This window comes from Rhododendron vialii, chromosome 7a (assembly GCF_030253575.1).
Source record: "Rhododendron vialii isolate Sample 1 chromosome 7a, ASM3025357v1".
In the NCBI taxonomy this organism is placed as follows: domain Eukaryota; kingdom Viridiplantae; phylum Streptophyta; class Magnoliopsida; order Ericales; family Ericaceae; genus Rhododendron; species Rhododendron vialii.
Genome location: NC_080563.1, coordinates 32,037,066 through 32,059,712, shown reverse-complemented (window position 1 = coordinate 32,059,712; position 22,647 = coordinate 32,037,066). Strand labels below are relative to the sequence as shown.

Below are 22,647 nucleotides of genomic sequence, written 5' to 3'. Positions count from 1 at the left end.
TTTGAATTGGGGCTTTGTAATGCCCCAATTTTTGGGAACATTATTTATAACTATTTTATTCAAATCTAAACATTTAATAAATAAAAGTAGAATAATAAGTCATTACATCCCAAATTATTCTCAAATCAAGATTACATTTATTCAAGGATAGGGAGTGGTACTATGGGAAATTTCTACTCTTCAGGGTGGCCGTCTTCCTCAGCGATATTCTGCTCGGCTCCATACTGCTCCAGATTATAGTACGTCTCCTGTTCACCTCTAAGTCTGGCATAAAATGCCAGGACCACAAAAGTAACACCGTGAGCTATTAAGCTCAGTAGCTAACTTCTACCCCTATGTCCCATACTTTATCAAAAATAATATCTACTTTACAAGGCATCAAACATAACATTCAAATCAACAAATAGAGATATCATAAAAATAAAAGTGTCGAGTTCAGAATAGTGTATCGTAAAAGTGTCGAGTGTCGAGTTCAGAATAGTTCAGAAAAGTGTCGAGTGTCAAAACGCCAATTTCACTTATTATCAATTCTTTTCCTTTAGTACTGGTTCCGTTTACTCCCTCTTTCAGAATGACGATCGACCATGCATTTACAAACTCTGGTTCTGCCGTTCCGGTCTCCCAGGTTTACTCACACATTTCCAAACATTGGTTCCGCCGTTCCGGTCACTTATTATCAATTCTTTTCCTTTAGTACTGGTTCCGTTTACTCCCTCTTTCAAAATGACGGCCGACCATGCATTTACAAATTCTGGTTCCACCGTTCCGGTCTCCCAGGTTTACTCACACATTTCCAAACATTGGTTCCGCCGTTCCGGTCTTCCAGGTTTACACATGTCAAATTCTCTTTTGCTCTTTTCATTTTCGAATATCGTTTTCTCGGTTCTCGTGTCTCGTACACATGCATCATTTTCTCGCGAACGCATTATTCTTTCAAGGCTTGCTAAAATCATGTAAAAGAATAATAACAAATAAATAAATAAGTCCTACTTTAATGCTCTTCAAAAGTTAACATGGCACATCGTACATTGGCAATATTCCTAGCATTTGTCGATTTCTATACCTCTCTTTCTTTCTTTCTTTTTTCTTTTTCTTTTCATCTCAACAGTAAGTTAATTTGTCATGCAAAAACAATTAAGTACTAATTTCATTAATCAAGTCCTAAGCATGCCTTTTAATATTAACCACAAACGTAACAGTAGGCTAGTGACTTCTTTTTCCATGACTTCCTTTTTTTTATATAAAGATAATTGAGAGCTAACTTTTCACATCAACACTAATACAACAGTAACGAACAACAAAAATTTAATCGTAATTAACTAACATTTCCAGATTTTCCAGTAAGCATACTAGTAGTGTTTTATTATTATTATTATTATTATTATTATTATTATGTTATATGCGTCCGTTAGTAAAGCTTCGTTTCGGCATTTTAACAAAAATTATATTGGTGATATACTTAGGTAAGTAAATAGGAGGTTTCTACCTTATTTCTTGGCGGTAGCGGTTTGACTACGATAGCGTTGAATCGGGTCGCAAACGGTACGTCTCCGTTAAGCCTCAGTTTGACTAGACACTTAGCTTTTCCTTCTCAAGAAAATGAAAAGTGAAAAGAAAATGGAGTGGACTAACTGGAGGGTGGTTTCTAAGTGCTGAAAATGCAACCCAACTCTTTCGGTTCTCTCTCTGTCTATTTCTCCCAGGATTTTCCAAAATAGGAAAAGAAGTTGGTGGGGTTGGTGAGTTTGGAATTCGAAGTATTTATATAGGCAAAGACTTGCTCTCTCTCATCCCCTCCGCGGCACACCCCTCTCTCTCAGCCTTAAATTTCTAGCTGGGCAAGGCTAAAGGTAAGGTGACATGATCATGATGGTGCATGAGCCTGACAAAGCCATTTTTTAATTTATTGAATAAGGTGATATGATGTGCATGTGGAGGAAATTGTGGTGATCTCACTCTCCCTCTCCCTCCCTCTCTCTCTCTCTCAAGCTATTATAGGATGACATAGGTAGGTAGATGATGGGTGTCTCCCTCTCTACCCTTCTCGGCAATCTCTCTCTCTCTCTCTCTCTCTCCTATCCCTTGTCAACTCAAGGGAACCAAGCACTTAATGGTTGTGTAAGAAATCTCACAGAATCACTCTTTCCTCTCCCTCGGTCAGCACACACTCACATTCTTAAGTTTGTGTTTTTATTAAAAGCATGTGATCACATAGCCAGAAATCTAGGGAATTGTAAGTGAAGTGGGTGTGTAAGGGGGTGTTCCAACTCTAAAAAAAGAAGGTTTTGGAAAAAGAAAGGTAATTTCAAGCCCAAAAATTATATGTTTATGCAAATAATTTTCCTACCAATATGGATCTTGTTTGATAGATTTTATTGAGATCTTTTATACGGTGCAAGAAAAATCAAAAAATTATTTTTCATTTTCATTATATTTGAGTTTGAAAATTGAAAAAAAAGAAATTTTCAAAAAAGAAGGTTAGTTGGAACGGGGCCTAAGAGAACACTGTATTCTCTCCCTCTCATCCGAATTGCTCACTCTACAAGACTCAATAGGATGACAAAGGGCGATGAGTTGATATGACGGGTTTTTTGGATAGAAAACTTATTCTCGGTTCTTTCCCCATGTATGCGTATGTATAAATAATTTTAAGGCCTCCAGGTTTATGTTAATAATATCATTACTCAAGAAAATAAAAAAAAAAGACAATCGAGTAATAGGAATTTTATTAAACTTAAATTTTTTTGTAGATAAAAATTAGGATCGTTACAGGCTTAAAGTGAAAATAATAGAAACTAGAAGAAGTAAATGTGTGATTTGCTTTTGTGGGGGTATATATAGTGTATTTGTGTGTGTGTGTAGGGAATTATTTTCATCTCCTATTATCTCTCTCTCTCACCCCTTTTCTCTCTCTCTCTCTCCCTCTCTCTCTCTCTCTTGCTCTTCCACTCAAAACTCCACTCCATCTCACAAAAGCCTTAAGGATCCATCTCTATTTCATCTCTAGAACGCAACCTCGGGCTCGTATCGTGTTGGGTGAGGCTCGGGCAGAAGATCTCGGTTGATTTCAAAGAGTTTGGAGCTAGGTCTCGTTCGAATCTCTTGGGTTTCGCTCATTGACTCGGGGTAAAGACTTCTTTGCCTCTTTTATGTGTTAATATGTTGTTTGGTGTAGAAATCGAGCTTGGTTCGTCATCCTTCGCACCATTAAAATCTATCAAAAATCTGTAGAAATCGTCCCGAACTGCTTGAGGATCAATCCCTTTTCAATATGGATTTTCACCCTTAAGGAATCGATGCCCACTTAATGAGAGATCAATCCCCCGTGTCTCTGGATAGCTTTTTGCCACTTCGTGTTATCTTGATTGTTTTGATCCCCGGTTACTTCTAATCACTTTTGGACACCTCATAACCTATTTCAAGCATGCTTAATTGAATTCCTTTGGTTAATCTATGTTATCCTCGTCCTGTTTAATCTATGTTATCCTCGTCCTGTTGGTCTTTCCTTTAGTAGGGAAAGAGTAGTAATTAGTAATTTACTTGATTAAAACGTCGTCGGAATGCTTATTATGTGATTGATTATACTTGGGAATGAATGTGACATGTTTATGGTGAATTTGGCATATCATGTGATGATACGTATACGAATGTGAACATGGGAGAGTCTTGGCATGCATATTGATTAGTAATGTAAGTGTGTGTGAGTCAGAGTTGGAGTAGGGAGTCTCGTAACGCAAGGGGTGGTAATACGATGATCCAAGTTGTTAGGGTTCACCGTAACGCAAGGGCTGACAATACAGTAACTCTCAAGGTGATATACTATAACGGAAGAGGTGGAAATACAGTCGGTGGAAGTTTGGGATAGGGCATCGCGTCGAAATCATTAGAGTTGCTTGTGTCTCAAGTACTATATGGCTAATTGTGATAATGGCACACTTTAGATTGGTTGTAGTCAATGTTCGCATACTTATGAGTTGATTGTTATCCATCCTGTTGATCTACATTCTCTTGTCTTCATTCCTTGCACTTGATCATATTTGCAAATAGAATTGGTAGAAGATTTTCTTACTGGACTAGTGTAGCTCAACCTATTATTATTTTCAGGTTCAAATGCTGGACATTAGCTTGCATGCATCGTGTGCTTGAATGTGAAAGACTTTTGGAAGCTAACATCGTTTAGTTACTTAATCATCTTTGTAATGACTTTCTTTTGATAAAGATGCGTTTGTAACTATTTCCTCTAGATTTCCTTTTGACTAAGACGTTTGTAACTTAAGAACTTATTCATATTTGTACTTAAGCTATTTGGGGCCGGAGTGCTAATGATGTAAATTCTCTAAACTCGGGGACTTGGTTTGTGAGTGATCATTTGAAAACTCTCTTTTGGGTACTATCTACATAATGCGAAGATCGTTTATTGAAATAAATTATTTATTTGTGTTGAAAATCGAGGGCGTAACAACATCCTTCACATTTCTTCCTCGTTGTGCTTTTGACACTCACTTTAACACATAGTAATTCACAAGTTCAATGCAAATGCTCTATAATCATTCTTTTAAGATTTTTATTTAATATTTTTCTGTTTTCTTTTTACATTGGCAGTGGTTGATAGAATTATTTTTTGCAGATTCCTAAATTACCGAAAAAGAAAAAAAAAACCCGATAAGTGAGATAACACAGCTTATTGAAACTGATTTTATTAACTTTTTAAATCTGTTTCAACATTTTTCACAAATGATTTTACCGTGAATATTTAATCAAACAAAAAGGAATCTGCAAAGAATAATTCTACCAACTACTGCCAAGGGTCAAAATCTATTACTTATATCTCATAACTTATCTTTCACGAGCGATGTGAGATTTATGACTAGGGTGACCATAGTTTTATCTGAGTCTTTTCCCTACTAACAAGTCTTAGGGTTACCACAGCCTCAATCCAGGTTTTTTCTCTGGTTACATGGCATCGCAGTTGGCTCGAATGAAAGGCATTGCAGTTGGCTCGAATGAAAGGCTCGGATGGAGCACAACACGGGTGCTATGCATTCCCCGCACAGCACCATCCCCGTTTTCACTAGCAAATGATCCTGGTCCTCTTGTTCCTTGGAGCTTCATGACGTGGCAATCATCCATAGACGAAGTAGCGACCTCGAAGACGTAGCGGCACACCTTATAATTATTTCTTAAACCCTTCTCGTAACCAAAAAACTCACTCTTCGCTCTCCTCTCTCTCTCTCTCTCTCTCTCTCTCCGATCAAGAATGGCTTTCGGACGATTACATACAATTCGTAGCCTATATCGAACGGCTGAAGTTCGACAATTTTCTTCCTTGTAAGTTCATCCTCTATCTCGATCCTCTCTTTACTTGCTGAAAAAAACCTAGCAAAAGAAAAAAAGAAATGGAAGAAATGGTCTCGTAATTGTAGTACTTGAAACTTAGCATTTTGTGAAAATGTTTCAGGCTTGGAAGCTTAAGGAGCTATTCAAATGTCATTGTGAATGGTAAAGTCGGCCTCGTACACATTTATGCGTATACTTGTATATATGATAACTAGTACTCGGTGCACGCGCAATGCGTACGCAATTTTAGGTGAATTAGGTTGGTACATGTATTTGTTTGCCGTAATTCCTCACAGCCAAATGGGGTGGGGATTATCATAATTTTCCCTTTTTCTGATCGGCAAAAGTAACATTTTATTAAGGGGTGAACAGTACGGGTGATTTTGGAAATAGAAAATGTGAGCCAGCTTCAAAGGTGTTCCCTTTATAATAGTAGTAATAGATAGATAATAGATAATGCCTGTTCAAACTAAACATTCTGATATATTCCTACAACAGTTATGCTATTTTTTTTTTTCATGTTGAGGCCTAACCCCATCGAGTGTAAGCATCTGTTTTATATCAAAATAGGATGGAAGCATGTTAGGTAGATCTGTCAGTGCAATGGTAAGAAATAGGGATTTGACTATTGATAATGGCAATGCCTGCGGAAGGAGAAGTGAGAAGATGTAAATTGACATTTGCCTTCATGGTAAAAGATTATATGATATTGGTAATGTTGAGCATATAGCCCTTGCCAGATTGACTTAAATGGATTTATGTAGCCAACACCAAGCGATTGAGACGTAGGATGTAATTGGGTTATGTTGGTATGGTGAAAGAAGGTCAGAAAGGTTCTTTTGATTGAGTTATTCCATGTTAGTCGTGTAGGTCTACCATAGTTGTCAAGGCGCAGGGTTAGCGCCTTGTGTATCTATGATTGCTGAAAACTTCTAAAATTGCTTTTGTAAATTCAAATGTATGTAAATATGTGCTGAATGTGGTGCAATGGAAGTTCATCATTAGTCATGGTGTTTTCTTTTGATCAAATCTGGAGTACTGGAGAGTATCTTCTTTGCTGCTCAAAAAAAGACTATCTTCTTTCCTATATGAGGGTTAGCGTGTTGTTCCTTGTAATCACAGAAGTATGGGTGTACTTTGTTTTTTTTAAAAACTGTTCACCAATAATGCGCTGTTATAGTGTTATTTCCAGGAGTGTTTAGGAGAAAAATAATGTCACTTACTCATTTGGCTTCCTTTATTGATCAGTTCCAGAAACTAATTTTCGGGGCATTTCTTCTGTCTCGTATGAGTGCAATCATGATCTTGCTTGGACTTCCAGAAAGTCAAAGACACTTCGTTCTATGATGGTAACTCTCTGAAGCACAGAAATTAAAACCAGTGTGCTTTACACTTCATATTATGCTGCCCGAGCGAATCTTTCCTGAAGAATTTTAATTTGTTCTCTACTTTTGTGAAAAGATTAGTATTTTGAGTTTCGTGTATTGTACCCCTCGAAATGTTTCATTTTGCTGCAATATCAAGTGCCTTTTGCTGTTATGTTTCTAGGCCACATACGTTTACATGGGCGACAGGAGATCAGTAACAACACAAGCAAAAGCCCCTCCTCAAGCGCGACAGACAGTATGTTGCATTTCTCTTAATTCTGATCTTCTTGAGGTTGTTCCTGGATAAGTTTGGAAGAGGTTTCTGGTTGCTAGTAAACTACATTAGTGCCTACTTGCGTTAGTTGTTTATTTATGCATATGTGTATCTGTGTATATAATTGTATTTATAAATTGAACTAAGCCAAACTAAGTCTTCTATCCTAGTTAGTTAGGGTTGGCTATATGAATCCAATTTCACCATTCTTATAATATATGAACAGATACATGTTGAGAGAGAGAGGGAGGGAGCGTGGGGGACGGAGGGAGAGGGAGAGAGATTGTATATATTTTGCTGTTTTGCATTTTGGTATTTTCATGAGTACAAGATTTTTGTTAGAACTGTCTTCAAGAAAGTGTTTCTTTAACATTTATAGAATCATTGGGATCAAAGAGCTTCTCTCATAAAAACAATAGACTCCAGAGCATGAGGTGAATAGTGTCTTTTGCATGGAAGCTTGTAGCAATACCCTCCTTTGTCCCCTAATTCTTTGTCCATGCAGTCTTTATATATTTTCTCTAAAATCTGTATTGAGTGGGATAGATTCTATTGGGATAAAGTCACAGCCAGTCAGCCGGAAGGGAGTACAATCTCTTATGTCTCTAAGCAGGGGAGTCGATAGATTGGGAAGTTTGAAGCATGGACAGTTATACATGAGGCAATACTGATACATCATGCTACAGGTTACTCCGTTACGGACAAAATTGCAGAAAGAAATGTATACAGGAATACTGGTGGGATATGACATTCTATGCGTGTGCAAGAGCAAGACCAATTGGGTTTATATGTCTATTAGGAGATTCTAACTGTTTATATTACGAATACAAATCCCTGACTATGATGATATATGGTAAGTATAGCACTCAAGATTTATATTCATTAATATTTCTGTTACAATCATCAAGTTTTCTATTATTAGTCCAGTTTTGAATTTATTTGGGAGACTTATTAGTTCTTTTTATGAGTTTGTTAGGGGTTAAATTACTCGAACATTTGTTGGGGTTTTGATAGACACCATCCTTTTGCAAATTAAGTGTACTATTTTGCCGCTCATATTTTTGGTGAAGTATCAACACTTACTATGTAGATTTTGTTAACAGTCAAAACTTATTTGTTTGACTGAGTTGACTCATGAGGAATGTTATTAACTTAGTATACCACTTAGAAAAGTTTAGGGAGCTAAAAGTTAAGGACGTCCATTTGTTTCCAAAACTATATCTCTAACCAGATACATTTTTAACAGAAGCCCGATGACTGATTCTGTATTTTTTTTATTTTTTATTTATCATCTGAAGCAGTCTATCACTTTGCTATGATTGTGCATGTAGAGCTTGTTTTTCGGCTACTATACTTGGTTGAACTATCTCGCTATTTGGCACTAGCATTTTAATTCCTTCTGACTTAAATTTTGTGTCACATCAATACATTTTGCCAGCTTAGATTGGGAGAGGATAACCTAGTAATGGAAAAATGAAGCACCACAAGCATGCGAAGTTTGTTTCCATTACCATATACTTAAGTTGCTCAAATGATTACCTGGTTTTATGTATTTGTATTGCAAATTTGAGTTCTCACATGCTTACAATTACATGCATTCAGGGGTCGTTTAAAGTGTCCATGACAAGTCCTGGAATCATCTATGAGCCGTACGCACCTCGTGAACCAATTTCTTTCTGGCGGAGGTTAGTCATATTTTGAGGAGTATTGGTTGATACTTGATACTATTTGTTATCCTGCTTCTCACTTAGTAACAAGTCCTTAGGGGAACTTAACTTTTAAAATCAAATAAAAAAAGATTACAAATTAAATCTATATGCTAAGGGGTGAGAAAGTAGGAAGAGACCAACATAGAGTCTTACCAAGGAGGTGTGTCACTGGCTATGCAACCTCTTACACAAAGGACTGCGCTGCAAATTTGAGCCACCTGAGAAGTTGGTAGAGGGCAGTGAGAAACAAAGGAGGCAGAGATGAGTTGCTGACCCTAGCTGGCATCGTCGGGTCATGATCAGTGAGGGACAACCTTTGTAGCCTTTGTTGACCCTAGCCAGCATCGTTGAAGCTCAGCCGATCAGTCGCTGCTCGCAACCCATGATTGTCAGGAAGGCTGCTGTGGCAAGTGTTGATATGCTACCTCAAACCTTCCCCGGAGTTGATAACTATTGACTCATAAAGCAAACTCCCGACTGAAGACAACCCAATCTGCTGACAAAATACCCAGTCCAACATGTTCTCCCTATTAGACATGAACCAAAACACACCGGTGCAACCCACTTCTCAGCAAATAAAATGAAAAAGACTCACAATCCACAATTTCCATGCAGGCTCCAAATCAACTCCCAACCAGGTCTGTTCCAGCTCCAAAAAATAAGTGAAAAGAAAACTACAAACAATAACAAAGCCAACCCACTACCAAGAAAGAAATACACACACACACACACACCATAGCAGGCTAGCAGCAATAGCAGAAAATGAGAAAAATAAGGTAAATAACTTTTATAGGATTGCAATTTGGGGAGATATTGACTTTTAGCTTTTTTGGAGACATGTTGTGCATATAGAAACATGAATGAGTATTTGGGCTGACATTTGAACGCGCAAGGGTACTGTTCTCTTTAAAATGTTCAAACTACTACTTTTAGTCATTAGGAAGTTGGTAGAATTTGCACAAGGTTCCAAAAGTTCTAGTTTGTTCCTTCATTATTAGGAATTCCCATTTTTCCCAATCCAACTGTTTAAAGCATCCAACTCAAGAACCAATTGGCAATGAGGGGAGAGGCCGCCCAAGCTTATATATTAGTTTTCGAGGAGATAATTAACTAATGTGTGACAAATTCCAACACTCCCCGCACGTGCGACCCCCGACTCGTACGTGGAGAGGTCAACAAAGGATCCAGAACATACGGATCACAACGAAACAAGGTGCAACTACGGCACAAACAGAGGGGAAAAGCCTCCAAAAATCTAGCTTTGATACCATGTTAAAGCATCCAACTCACAACCAATTGAAATGAGTGGAGAGGTCACCCAACCATGAGTTACTGTAACTCCTACCTTGTTTTTGGAAGAAAATGATACACAGCAAAGCGAAGGAGAAGAAGAAGTGTATTGCTGATAAAGATGAGATAATAGTACAACCCTAATAGTAGGTTAAATAGGAAAACGTAACGTTGGCCTAAAAGACATAGTGACTAAACTACCCTCAAGAGAAGAGATGCGATTCTAAGCCTAAAATGGAAAGATACGTAAAAATAATACAATCATGAGACTCAAAGATACATTCATTGAGACAAACATCCAGTTTCTTGGCACTTTAGGAAATTGAGGTATTTCCGGTGTAATTTCATGTGTTCAACTGCAGTCAGATATCTGACTGAATTCTTGTCATCATTGTATACTGGGGTGACGACTCATTGGTTACCCACACCAGTTTTGTAGGGTTTGAGACATCGTCTCTAAGCAAGTTTGAAATGTATCATGAAGCATTCTACCTCTTAGGGTCATTGTTATCTTGTATAGATTGCTCTGGTATAGAACATAGTTTATCTGTCTTTGCTTCCATTCACTGAATTTAAGTTGCATATCCGAGATGAACCTTAGTTTTTGAATTGCACTTGTCTTACAACCCATTCGAGCTTATGGAAAACAGATTTTATCCTCTAGTTTTGACTTATGCTGCTATCAGATGGTTCACAAGAAGCGGTTGGAGAAGAACAAAGGAGGATGTTCTTTTAGAGGTGACACTCTTACGTGTTATTGCTGTAAATTTTGATTGACCAATGTATGTTTTAGTCTACTGCTACGAGTAGAAGATGTGTTGAGTATGAAAAAGGAGAGGTGCGGAAACTTGTTCTTGTTTGGTTATTGAGCACTCTGCGTACTCAAAGAGTTCGTAGTATCCAGTAGGAAAGAAATACTACAATAGATTCCACTTGGCAGCATGTGCCTTAACTGAATTGTGGGGGATATGAGAAGTACAATAAGGCCTCAGCTTTGCAGGGTCGAGTTTTCTCTGGTTTTTAGGTTGATCATACTCTCTGTTTGCTTATTTGCAGCTCAGAAGTGCTTATGCAATTACTAAACTACGGAAATCTGGATATTCAAAACAGAAGTTCTACAATGAAGCCTTGGCTTTGTACAAAGAGGTGTGCTTCTCAGTTTGTAAATTTAGCTCTGCAATAATTTTTTTGCGGTATCTTCCTTTTCAAGTTGATTATTGCATTTACTTGTTCCTAATGGGAAATTTCATTTTAGCGTTGCTGAAACAAATTTCTAGTTCTCATTTCTTGCTCTAAGATTGCAGACTGCCTTGTTTTTAAATTGAACGATCTGCGTGCAGATGGTAAATCAGTATGAATTTCTCCTAAAAAGGTCCATCTATTATCCACGTTATTAAGTATACACCAGAATTGGCTATTATCCACGTGATTACAAACTACGAGAAAAGACTATCAATTGGATAGTTATTAGTCAAGGGTACATATGTAGTAAAACTTTTCTTCGTGATGCCTTAGTTGCGGATTTTGTGCTCGATCATGTGAATCTTGTACAATAAACAATGGCCTCAGGTTCGGGTGTGTCCTCATCTCCACACAAGTCTATTACAGTTTAACCAGATGCTCCACAACAGGGAGAAAGTTTGTGAAGTTTCTCCTCTTTCAAAAGCTAGCACCCCACCAGACATGCCTAAAGTTTTCCTTACCTCTAGGGAAGACCCTAGACCTACCCATGATCACAAGGCACAAACCTCACAGCTCCCTTGCTACCTTTTAGAGTTAAACAAGGTTCAAACTATTCTTTTGATCACAATTGCACACAACACCTATTAGCTATACAATGATGTCTCCTAAGACATTTTGGGTGGTAAAGATCTTCTCATGAGTTGCATTCCAAGCAACCTCCTTAATAGGTAAAGTTGCTCCATCATCAACTTGCAAAGCTTTGTAAAAGAAAATTACCTTGAATACATCATAAGAGGTAGGAACGCTACTAATAACATCTTCGGTCCGTTCAAAGGCTGGAAGCTCATAAACAACTGAAATAATGCCGATATGGATATTCAATAGGGTAATGATTTTCACACTCCCTTTTTTGATGAATGCACTCCATCTTTTGTCATTTAATTAAAGTCTTAATGTGTAATATTTCACTAAAAGACAAAAAGTGGAGTGCATTTATTAAAAAAGGGAGTGTGAAATCATTTCCCTATTCTTCTGAGCCAAAAACAAGCATGAAGAAAAGACTGAAAGAGAGGGATTGGGGAGACTTAAGAGTGAGGAGAACCTACTTGAGCTTGAGCCTCGCAATTGACTCCGCCATTGCATGCAAACTCAATTTGGTGAACGGCACTAGATTGAACTCTGGTTTTCATGTTTAAACCCTGGTTCCTTTATGTCAACAAGCCCTAGCTGGTTCACCTTCCTCTTTGCTTTCCTTCTTTCTTCTCTTATTTTCCTTTGCAAGTCGCAACTTGGCATACTCTTCTCTTATAAGGTTTATTTCATTAGTGTGTAGTTGTATTTAGTGTGCAGTGGCTGGGCTAATAAGTGAGTTGTGTGGTGAATTGTTCAGCAGTCTGGTGTATTTTGGTCAATGTATCTAAAGGAGAGTGGGCAAGGTGAGGCGTTTTTTTACCCCCTCACGAGGCAAGGAGCAAGCCTCAAAAGCATTGAAGCATAACTTTTAGTATTCTAGTTCCAAATTTGTTGGTATCTTCATTACTTGGAATTTGACAAGTGCGTGAAATTTTTTAAGAATCATTATTGAAGATAGAGTTGGAATGATTAGATTACTAAATAAAGTTATAAGACGTCTTCTGTATATAGTATATACTATTTAATATAAGCATGTAACTAAACCTCATTCACTATAACAAATCTAAGTAATATCTGTATGCCAACTCCATTTTGCGCGGCAATTGTATGTAAAACATACCCATGAGGCATTTTTTTGATGCTGCGCCTCGATGATAGCCTTCAGCCTTGAGGCATGCCTCATCTAGTCCTTGGGAACGCTGATGTAGTTTGTGTGTGATTGTTATGGTAGTCATTCCATTGATTGATAACATGACTAATTTTGGTGTTATATAATTAGCTTGTCATTTATACTGTTTTAAAACATATCATGACTGCCAATCACCCAATGTAACGACCCGTGCCAGCTGACTTGCAAACCTTTGCCTAACCACGTGGCTCAAAAGGTTAACCTCGGGTTAGTAGTAGCTGGTTGGTATTTTCTTATGTACATGCCCACCATTTGCCAAGTAGCCGATGTGGGACTAAATATCGAGGGAGGGATCTCACACCCAAGCCCTTGCATGTTTTGTCAACACCACCTGCCTTGAAAAGGATTCATTTTGCTACTGTTGTAAATGGTACTATTGAAGTGGTCGGTGATGTGGACGAATGGAAGCCTTTCGCATGACATGAAGCAAAAGCGCAAATCAAATTTCTTTCCTAGTGAACCAGTTGTAAGGGTCTCCCATCTCTCTCTCTCTCTGTTTGTCTGTCTGTGTGTACCTTCCAAGATATAGGAGTAAAAGAATTTCCATTCATAATAGACATGTATAGCTACGTATACATGTATGTATGAGATTTGGTCGCCCAACAACAATCTTTGTACCATTTTCAATTTTCGATCTTGAATTGTTTAAGATGAAAGACATACAAAACCCATGTAGAGTTCGATTAAAAGTAAGATTTTAGATGATGATTGTTTATTTGTTGTCTGATTGTAAATGGAAGCGCCTGTTCGAAGAAATTGGTCACAATCTGCAAAATAGAAAGGAGATTCATTTTTATGTTAGATCCGAGCAAATAAATAGATATAATCACACAAATTTGCTGCTATATACGCATATCTCAGCTGGGGATGGGAGTTTTACAAAAAGAAAGATCAAAGGGGAAGATAGAACGAAGATTGAATATCTTTTGGGTGGAAAAGATAAAAAGAAGTATAATATGAATAAATGAGAGAGAGAGAGAGAGAGAGAGAGAGAGAGAGAGAGAGAGAGAGAGAGAGAGAGAGAGAGAGAGAGAGAGAGAGAGTTGTAGGAGACCGAAACAGAGTTAGATTGCTGCTGCTACATTTCATTGAAATGGAGATCATTGGGCATTTTTCTTCATGTTACGCGGAAAGCTTCCATTCATTCACGTCACTGACCACTTCAACCATTCCAACTTCGACGGTAGCAAAAATGAATCCCCTTGGAACATACTGCATAGTGCCTTTTGGGTCGATAGGCTTTTCGTCCCAACCTAGTACTTGAATATGTCGCCAATACCAACCCTAGGTGAATAAAGATATCAAATGCTTTTGATTTGCTTGAGGGGCTTTCGTTGCAACAAAATCTGAAAGCTTTGTAGAATTGTGTAATTTACTCACTTTTTTGTGTTACTTTGTTGGACCGTACTGCAGGGGTTTTTGTTTGATTGGTTTTAAGGAGCTTTGTGAGATATAATGTTGTATATTTTATCTGTTTTGGGCTTTGGTTCTGTACCCCTTCTAAGTGGATTCATGTTCTTTTGTTAATGATTTTTTGGAATGTTGGGCATTGTGTGATTTTTAGATTGGTAAGTATGTCTTTTTACTTTTTATTTCTTCTTGGCAGACTTCATGTCCTCCGCTATTTCTAATTCTGAGATATTCTTATTAGTGTACTTGTTTGTGCCAATATATACACACACACACACACACACGGGATGGTTCAAGGGACACCCAGTCAAAATTTGATCGGGAACCATGAGGAGTTATATATATATATATATATATTTGGGGGTCAAAACTAGTGCAGGAGTTTGGATCATCTTTCTTTAGAGCCTTGTCTAGCCAGAAGCATGCAACTCTAATATATAGGCAGAAGCTTTTGGCAGCCCATCAATTTAAGACTGGACTTCTGCCTAGGGTTTGGAGAATTGCTCAGCTCAACTATTGAAGGCCCCATCATAGGCTGTATTTGTCAAACTATAACATTTATGAAGCTGCGCTAATCCCTAGATACGTTATATTTGGGAATCTAATCAGCAGATCAATTACAAAGCCTGAAGCTTAGGCTCAGTTGACCTAGGTCTGTTATTAGCATTGTGCATACCGTGCCAATCCCTGCCCCATCTAACCCACATGTTACTTGATTTATTTGGAAAAAAAAAAAGACTTTCTGGCTTCCTGGATTCTTTTATTGTTGTTTTGTTCTTATTCCATGTTCATCTTTATTGAGTCTAGTTGCTCTCTCTCCAAGACAGTTATTTGAATTGTTATGCAGATAAACACCCAAATTGCAACAGGTGACAAAACATCATTGAGGAAAGCAGTGACAGAGAACATGTACTCTGTAAGCTGCTGCTACTTCTTTTCTCCTTTCCTTTCTCTTCTTTCTTTTTGTTATGCTGCCTCATCATTGGAACTTACTATCTATCTGCTGCTTTCTTTCTTTTTTGACATAGTTTCTACTAAAAATGTTCACTAATTTTCTCCTCTTCCTGGCTCTTGTCTTTCTATGTGTTTGCATGTCTCATTATTTCTCCCTTTCTCTCTGTTTCTCTAAGACAGGGCCTCAAGAATGAAATCAAACAAAGGGAATCGAGATGGAGTACACTATACTGGGAACTAGTAGAACCTGTTGTCAAGATAAGAACTCTACGTGCTCGCATGGCAAGTATTATGCTAAAACAACAAACTCCATATTAGTTTATTGAAGTCACATATGTGATTGAAGGTTGGTCAATTTTTTCCCAAGTTCAACAAACTTAGAAACTCCGTAGGAAAATGAAAAATGATGACTTCCCTTTCCTTGTACATGTTGTATATGCACTTCTATGCAGTTGGCACTATGTTAGGGTGCATAAACTTCTGGTTTATTGTTGTTGGCCTTCTTCCATGTTTCTGGTACCTGATCATACATGAGAAAGAATTAGCGCCCCACTGCTCTGCTGCGGCGGCAGCCTCCTGGCAATGTCTAATGTCTTTAGTTACTCCCTTCTCTACCTGGATCCCATGAAATGCCAGTTGTCACGGTGTTGTCTTGAATCTATTGATTCAGTTGGTTCCCTTAAATAGCAAAAAAAATTGCCATTTCTCATGTTAAAGAATTGTTAAGTTTCATCTGAGGGAGAAAAAAGGAAGGAGAACAAGTGGAGGGTAATGTTAATGGCTTGCTGGATATTGTCCCAATAGATTGTTAGATTTCTGGCTAATCAAAGAAAGTTGTTGGAATTTAGGATTCAGATTTGTAGATTATCCATGTGCACTGTACTAACAAGGGAAGTTGGGTTCTCTCTTTTATTTCCACCCATAGGTTAGTATTTATATCCCAATTCGGGTGAATTATCATAATAACTAATAAGAAGAGGAATATGGATGATTTTTACTTTTGAGTTTGAGACAGCCAGTACTGCCACTATTTTGTGATGATATCAGAGCATACCTACTTCTTTTACAGATCGGCATTGATCGAAATGACGTCAACAAAGTGTTTATACAGCTTACACTTGAGTTTCTGACCAAGCAGGTATGATGTTTGTAATCAGATTCTATTGCAGTTGTACATGTTTATTCTCTAGCTATTTCAATGTTCTTCATTCATGAATGCCCCTATGCACGTTGGGTTCCTAAGCTTTGGTGTTGACTCTTGAGTACATCATTGGAAGTTTACTGCAGAATCAGTTCAGTCATGCAAACTTCTCAACCCTGCACTTCCTTTTTGGGTCGCATAGGAACCAGTTAACAGCCATGACTTATTACACCTTGTTAAATGTGAATGTTACTTCTTGGAGTTCTTAGTTACGAAACATTTCTTATCTTCATTTTCCAAGTATATCGATAGCTTGTGTGTGTGTGTGTGTGTGTGTGTGTGTGTATACAGGTGGTTTGGCACGTGCCTACTACTTTTTGTTGATAAATATTCTGTAACAAACAGCAAACAAAGTTGCAGAACCAGATAGTAAAAACAATAATTCTGTTGCCGATCCATACTGTCTCCGCTGGCAACCTATAACTCATCCCCAAACAACATTCCATGCAGTGTGTTCTAACCTACACCGACAGAACACTCATTTTTTAACTTACAAAGACAGCATTTATAAACTTATACAAACACTATAGAGGAGCTAACACTTGCACTTCCATTTTCAGCTACCTTACAAACTACTTCATGACCTTATTCTTTTGCCTCTTCATTATCACACTTGCGTAGTGCACAGTGTAATATTTATTAGCTGATCTTATGCTGTATTCAGTGAATTGGTCACTTTAATTCAACAATGAGCTTGTTTCGTATGAGTTGCCACAATTAACATTCGTATCTCATGCTTGATTTTTTTAGTGACATTTGTTTTGGATCTTGATTTGACCTATATTGTCTAGTTGGTATATGTATAACCTTGTGCATACAAATAGGATTACAATATATCAAAAAAAGTTGTAGTTGCAAATGATAAACCCAATAAGTTCTGTTGTGTGTTCTGAAGTCTGAACTCCTATCATCAACCCAGCACCAAACAACTTGTAATAGATCATAAAAACTTGACAGAGTTTATCCCGGACAAGATACGTGATGTTGACACTGGTTTACGTGTCCATGCTTCTTAGATGAGACAGGTGACTGTACCTTTTATATAAAACAGGAGGTTAGGAGACTCAAATGAACATAGTGCCATACTTCATTTAGGATGTTGGACCAAGGCTGTTGTGCTGATTGTGTTATATCAGCAATGACTTCTTTTTAATCTAGTGCTGTTTTAGAATTTGATTATAAGCAGCTTTTGGATGTCCAATGGACTTCAAGTCATTTCTTCAACACCCCCAAAAGGGAAAACCTCTCTCTCTCTCTCTCTCTCTCTCTCTCTCTCTCTTTGAGGATTGTAATTAACTCCATAGTGGGATACATTTAAGCACAACTTGTTGTATCTCCTTAAATTGGCATTGTGTGGCTGGAATATTGTCATTTGGGTTGTAAGTGGAAGTATATTTTTTATATGTTTTGAAACAATTCAATTCGATATTCTTCTTGCAGAAGTTTGAGGCATATGATTCAAAAGGTGCTATTGTTGCTGGAGATAAAAACAAGGAGGTAGGGTATATAGAACTGTAAGAATTTTCGGATCAGCTCTGTCCAACTACATTCATGAATGAATTGTGACTTGTACATCTTAATCAGTTGAATAGTGCTTACTGTTGACTTCCTTGTGCGTTCATGTTAGTGGAATAGGATGAAGTTGAACGACGACGGGGTGGTGCCCCATCAATCAGATACAGTTCAAACGTTCAATATGACAAGTGTGCAATAGATTTATTTTCTGAGCTAAGTTCTCGTGATGAGATCTAGTTTTGGTTTGTACAACTTTTGCACAGTGTTGCGTCCTTGTACTTTTGGTGGCTAATCATTGCTTTAATTATGGAAGGATGGAAAAAAAATGTCAGCTTAGTGGCTTATGTGCATTTGTACCTATTATACAAGGGGGGATCTATATTGTTCAAATTATGGGGGTATTGAGCTTGTGATTCTCTAAGAAGCACGGACACTTCTACAGGCCTTTCATATCCTCGTCGAATATGTGTCAGACACGGACACATTCCCGACACATGTCTGACACGTGAAATTATGTGTCCGAATATTTAATTATTTTTTTTAGTCGGACATGTTTTGGACACGTATTGGACATGTATCAGACCCGTTTTGGGTCATTATGTGATTTTTAAAACTTCAAATGGAGTAAAAATGTAATATTTGAGATATGAACCAAATTTAAAACCAATATCAAATAACTTAACGATGAAAACACAATCTTCTATTCTCATTTTTCATTGGATTTTTCATCTTTAATTTGGAAAAAAATTTATTCATATAAATATATTTATTCATTTATGTACTTAACGTATTCTCTACTGTGTCCGTGTCCTAGTTTTTGGAAAAACCACGTGTCTACGTATCCGTGTCGTGTCCATGTCCCGTATCCGTATCCCTACTTCTTAGGTGATTCTTACAAAGAAACTTGACAAAGCATTGAATGAGATATACAGAATAAAATCTCAGAAACTGAAACAAGTATCCGACAATTTTGAAGGTTGTGCTGAAGTTATTGAGTATACTATCACAATATATGTACAAACTTTTAAAAAGCCTATGATAGAGCCTCAAGAGATATGAATTGTGGTACGATGTGTTTTAAGAATTGAATGAGCAAAAATTAGATATCATTTTATGAATGTGCACTGGAAGATAGAAGGCACTTGATGGCATCAATGGAGGTGTCGCATACGGTTTCAGACACTTACACTCCCCGGACACATATCCGACACTTGAATCAAAGATTTCGTACTAATTTTTTCTCAATGTATGTCTTTTGGACACTCCGAGGACACTTTAGAACACCTCAGGACACTTCGGGGGCTCTCAAATGAAATAGTAGGTTGCTAGTTAAAATTTGGGAAAGAGTTCTTTTTGTTTTTTTGTTTTTGATAGACAGAAAGAGTTCTTTTTGTTGATAATGATGCTTGGTTTATTTCTGATGATACAGATCCATATGAATGACGAACGCTTTTTGTTTGAAACTTTAGTAAACAATGTAATGATGTATGTGAATACTGGCATATCTGGTGTTCTAATTATTATTAGATCTTTTTCCATTTTTCATTTATGGCATAAAATACATGAATATATTGGCTTCAACGTGTCCCCAACAGTTCTGTGTCCACTATTTTTTTGGAACTTTGCATGTCAGAGTGTCGTCGTCATCTTTGTGGTGCGTCGTGTGTCTGTATCAGTGCTTCAAGGTATGAGAGCTTGGAGCAACAGAGAGACACACACACACACAGAGATTGTTATGATTCTTGCAGGGGGTGTAACTCCCACGTGGGGTGTAACTCCAACTCTAGCCTCCAATCCAATTTCCTCTGAAGGTTCCGCGTGTGGTGCTCCCGCTGTAATCCAACTCTAGCAAGGGTGCCCTAGAGCTCTCGTCGGGGGCGTCGGGGGCTGACCAAATCTGTAGTCTTGTTAGGTAGAAGAGACATGTGGCCTGTGGCGAGGGGAAGTTCTCCTAGGTCAGTGGAATGAGCTTCCAGTTGTATCCTTTGACAGTGTGGAAATCCACACGGCAGGTCGGGACTAGTATACCCGCAATGGGAACAGACATAATTACACAATCAACTGTAAGCGGGGAAATGCTTCTATAATGTATTGACATCTGCCTGTGAATGTAGAAGAATTTCATACCAGCCATAATCCTAGGTCGAAAAGTTGGGCACTTTATAAACGTCTTGCCAAAATGTGGTTATAGAGTTTGCTTCTATCGGTGAGGAGTAGCCAACGCATTGGAGGGTAATGCAGGAAACCTGGGAAGAGGAAGAGGAAGACCAGAATTATCGTGAGCCATGAGTTAAGATTGTTGCACACAATTGCTCCAGAAAGTAATTGGGAGGAAAAGGGGAAAGAAATATGGTTACTCATTTCTTCCTTTTGATTTGCGATTAATTGGTGCAAAGGATAGGGGTGCTCCTTATGCCAGGAAAGAAAGGATGTAATTGCGTTGATGAGATTGTTCTTATGATAAGTAATGCTTTTTTTTTTTTTTTTTTGAAGGCATGATAGGTAATGCTTAAAGCCATATGTTTTAGGGTTCAAATTCTAATGTCTCTTCTCAAGTAGGTTGAACTACATTTCTGTTACTGATATCTTTCTTCTTTCAATGTCAATAGTTTTAGCTGCATGTCACTAATTTCTTGTCCTTCCCTCTAAAACAAAAGATAGCTGAGTATTTGCATGTTTTGCATAGGTTCTTGTCCGGGATATATGGGTTTTTGAGAAATCTCTCTTCCACACTGGAGCTTACTGGCGTCTTTGTGGACGGATTAAACCATAGCCGACTATCCTTCGACCAGAATGTGATCAATTGGTGTTGATGACAAATATATGCTGCTCCTAGTTTCAAGAGTTCAGTAGATCGATCATTTTCGGCATTTCATTTACTTGAAAGTGACTTTTTGTAACCTGATGTGTAGGGAATAAAGATGGAATAGGAATGGGGTCCGTTACAGCCTATTCCTTGTATTCCTTTTTACCCTTTCGGTTCCTTTTTCATTGCCGAGGATGATGCTGGCGAAATCCACAGAGGTGATTGTATTCCAATATGAGAATAGCGGCGAAATTGGGCAATCATAGCCCACCCTTTGGTTCCTTTTTCATTGCTGAGGATGATGCTGGCGTAATCTACAGAGGTGATTGTGTTCCAATGGGAATAGCGGCGAAATTGGGCAATCACAGCCCAAACTCTCTGTCTGTTTTAAGATCTTGTTCTGGATCAAAGTCGGTTCAGGTTTTGGGTTTTCTGAGAATCCTAAACAGTACTAGGAATCACATTTCACATTTTCTCAAATAACTGCTACGAATTTGTCTTTTCGGGATAAATACTTGCCATGAAACTGTAACTACCTTTTACCAGATGAGTTGAGGGTATAATATGCCCCTCGAAATAAAGAGTAATCTAAAAAGACATGATCTGTCCGGTGGTTGTAAAGACTGACTTCGGTTGTGAGTGCACATTTCGATGTCTTTAATCTTTATGTCCAAATTCAATGCGTCCTTCTTTCTTGAAGATTACAGTCAGAGAATATAAGATTAAAATCAGTGGGTGTTTTTTTAAAATTCTTGCAGCTTTAAGTTCTATAAATGGGACACGGCTTGTCAACGCTGTTCGGTTGAGGTTTTGTGGATCCTTTCCGAGCTCACAAAGATGATTAGAATTGTTTGCTTTCAAATTTCGTCGAGAATATTAGTCGCGTAAAAAAATTATGTCGATTAAAAGAGATAGAGTCAAACCCGTGGCTTCAAATTGGAGATGTCAAATTTTTTTGAAGGCTTATTTTGACATCTCCAATTTGGCATCAAGCACTCCCTCTCCAACTCTTATAGTATTAAATTATTTTATTTTTTACATTTTGAATTTTTGTGAACTCTAATATTTGTACTTGCCAAATAATAATTTTACCTGCAAATTTAACCATTATATGCAAGTCTTTGACATAAAAATTTTAAAGGAAAAGAATTGCTAAAATAACTTTTTTAACTAAAAAATAGAATCTCACTACATCAAACATTTTAAATAAAAAAAAAATAGCAAAGGATAAAGGAAATAGAATCTCATTTCATCACTTTCAAATAGTGATATCTCAATAGAATATTGATATTGTGATATTTCACTGAAATATAGATTGCTGCGTGGCAAAGAAAGGAGATTGAGAGTATGGAGAATCCATAAGGTGAAGGGAGAAATATTGTTTATTCAAGTCTATATTTTTAGACAAAAAAAATAGAGCTCAACTTAAAGAAACTAACCAAACAAACACACACAACCCCCCCACCCCCCCCAAATTTTTTTTTTTTTTTTTGAATATGCCCCACCCAAATTCAAGTCTATATTTTTAGACAAAAAAATAGAGCTCAACTTAAAGAAACTAACCAAACAAACACACCCACACACACACACACCCCCCACCCACACACAACCCCCCGCGCGCGTGCCCCGTGCTCACTCTTAAATTCCACACACACACACACTCACTTTTAAATTTCAAACCGTTTGAATTTTGGCATGCGAGATGTTGCAGTTAGAATTGACATGTTTGGATCTCATTTCAAAGCCATGTCACTTTTGATATAATAGAAAATATGTTAGT

At 37.6% G+C, this 22,647-nt stretch overlaps 1 protein-coding gene across 3 annotated transcripts; it reads left to right on the top strand.

Annotated features, from left to right (window-relative positions):
- The first annotated feature begins 4,992 nt into the window (after positions 1-4,992).
- LOC131334644 (uncharacterized) lies at positions 4,993-21,528 on the top strand. Of its 3 annotated transcripts, XM_058369775.1 has the most exons (12): positions 4,993-5,328; positions 5,459-5,499; positions 6,586-6,686; positions 6,912-6,960; positions 8,581-8,663; positions 10,628-10,715; positions 11,034-11,123; positions 15,239-15,307; positions 15,526-15,627; positions 16,415-16,483; positions 17,987-18,043; positions 20,748-21,528. In XM_058369775.1, the coding sequence occupies exons 5-12, from the start codon at positions 8,599-8,601 to the stop codon at positions 20,832-20,834; spliced, it is 627 nt and encodes a 208-aa protein (XP_058225758.1). In that variant the 5' UTR covers positions 4,993-5,328; positions 5,459-5,499; positions 6,586-6,686; positions 6,912-6,960; positions 8,581-8,598; the 3' UTR covers positions 20,835-21,528. The 3 variants fall into 3 exon arrangements, with proteins under 3 accessions (XP_058225758.1, XP_058225755.1, XP_058225756.1); XM_058369772.1 differs by lacking the exons at positions 4,993-5,328; positions 5,459-5,499; positions 6,586-6,686 and having other exon boundaries at positions 6,831-6,960; XM_058369773.1 differs by lacking the exons at positions 4,993-5,328; positions 5,459-5,499; positions 6,586-6,686 and having other exon boundaries at positions 6,832-6,960; positions 10,664-10,715.
- Positions 21,529-22,647: the final 1,119 nt, after the last annotated feature.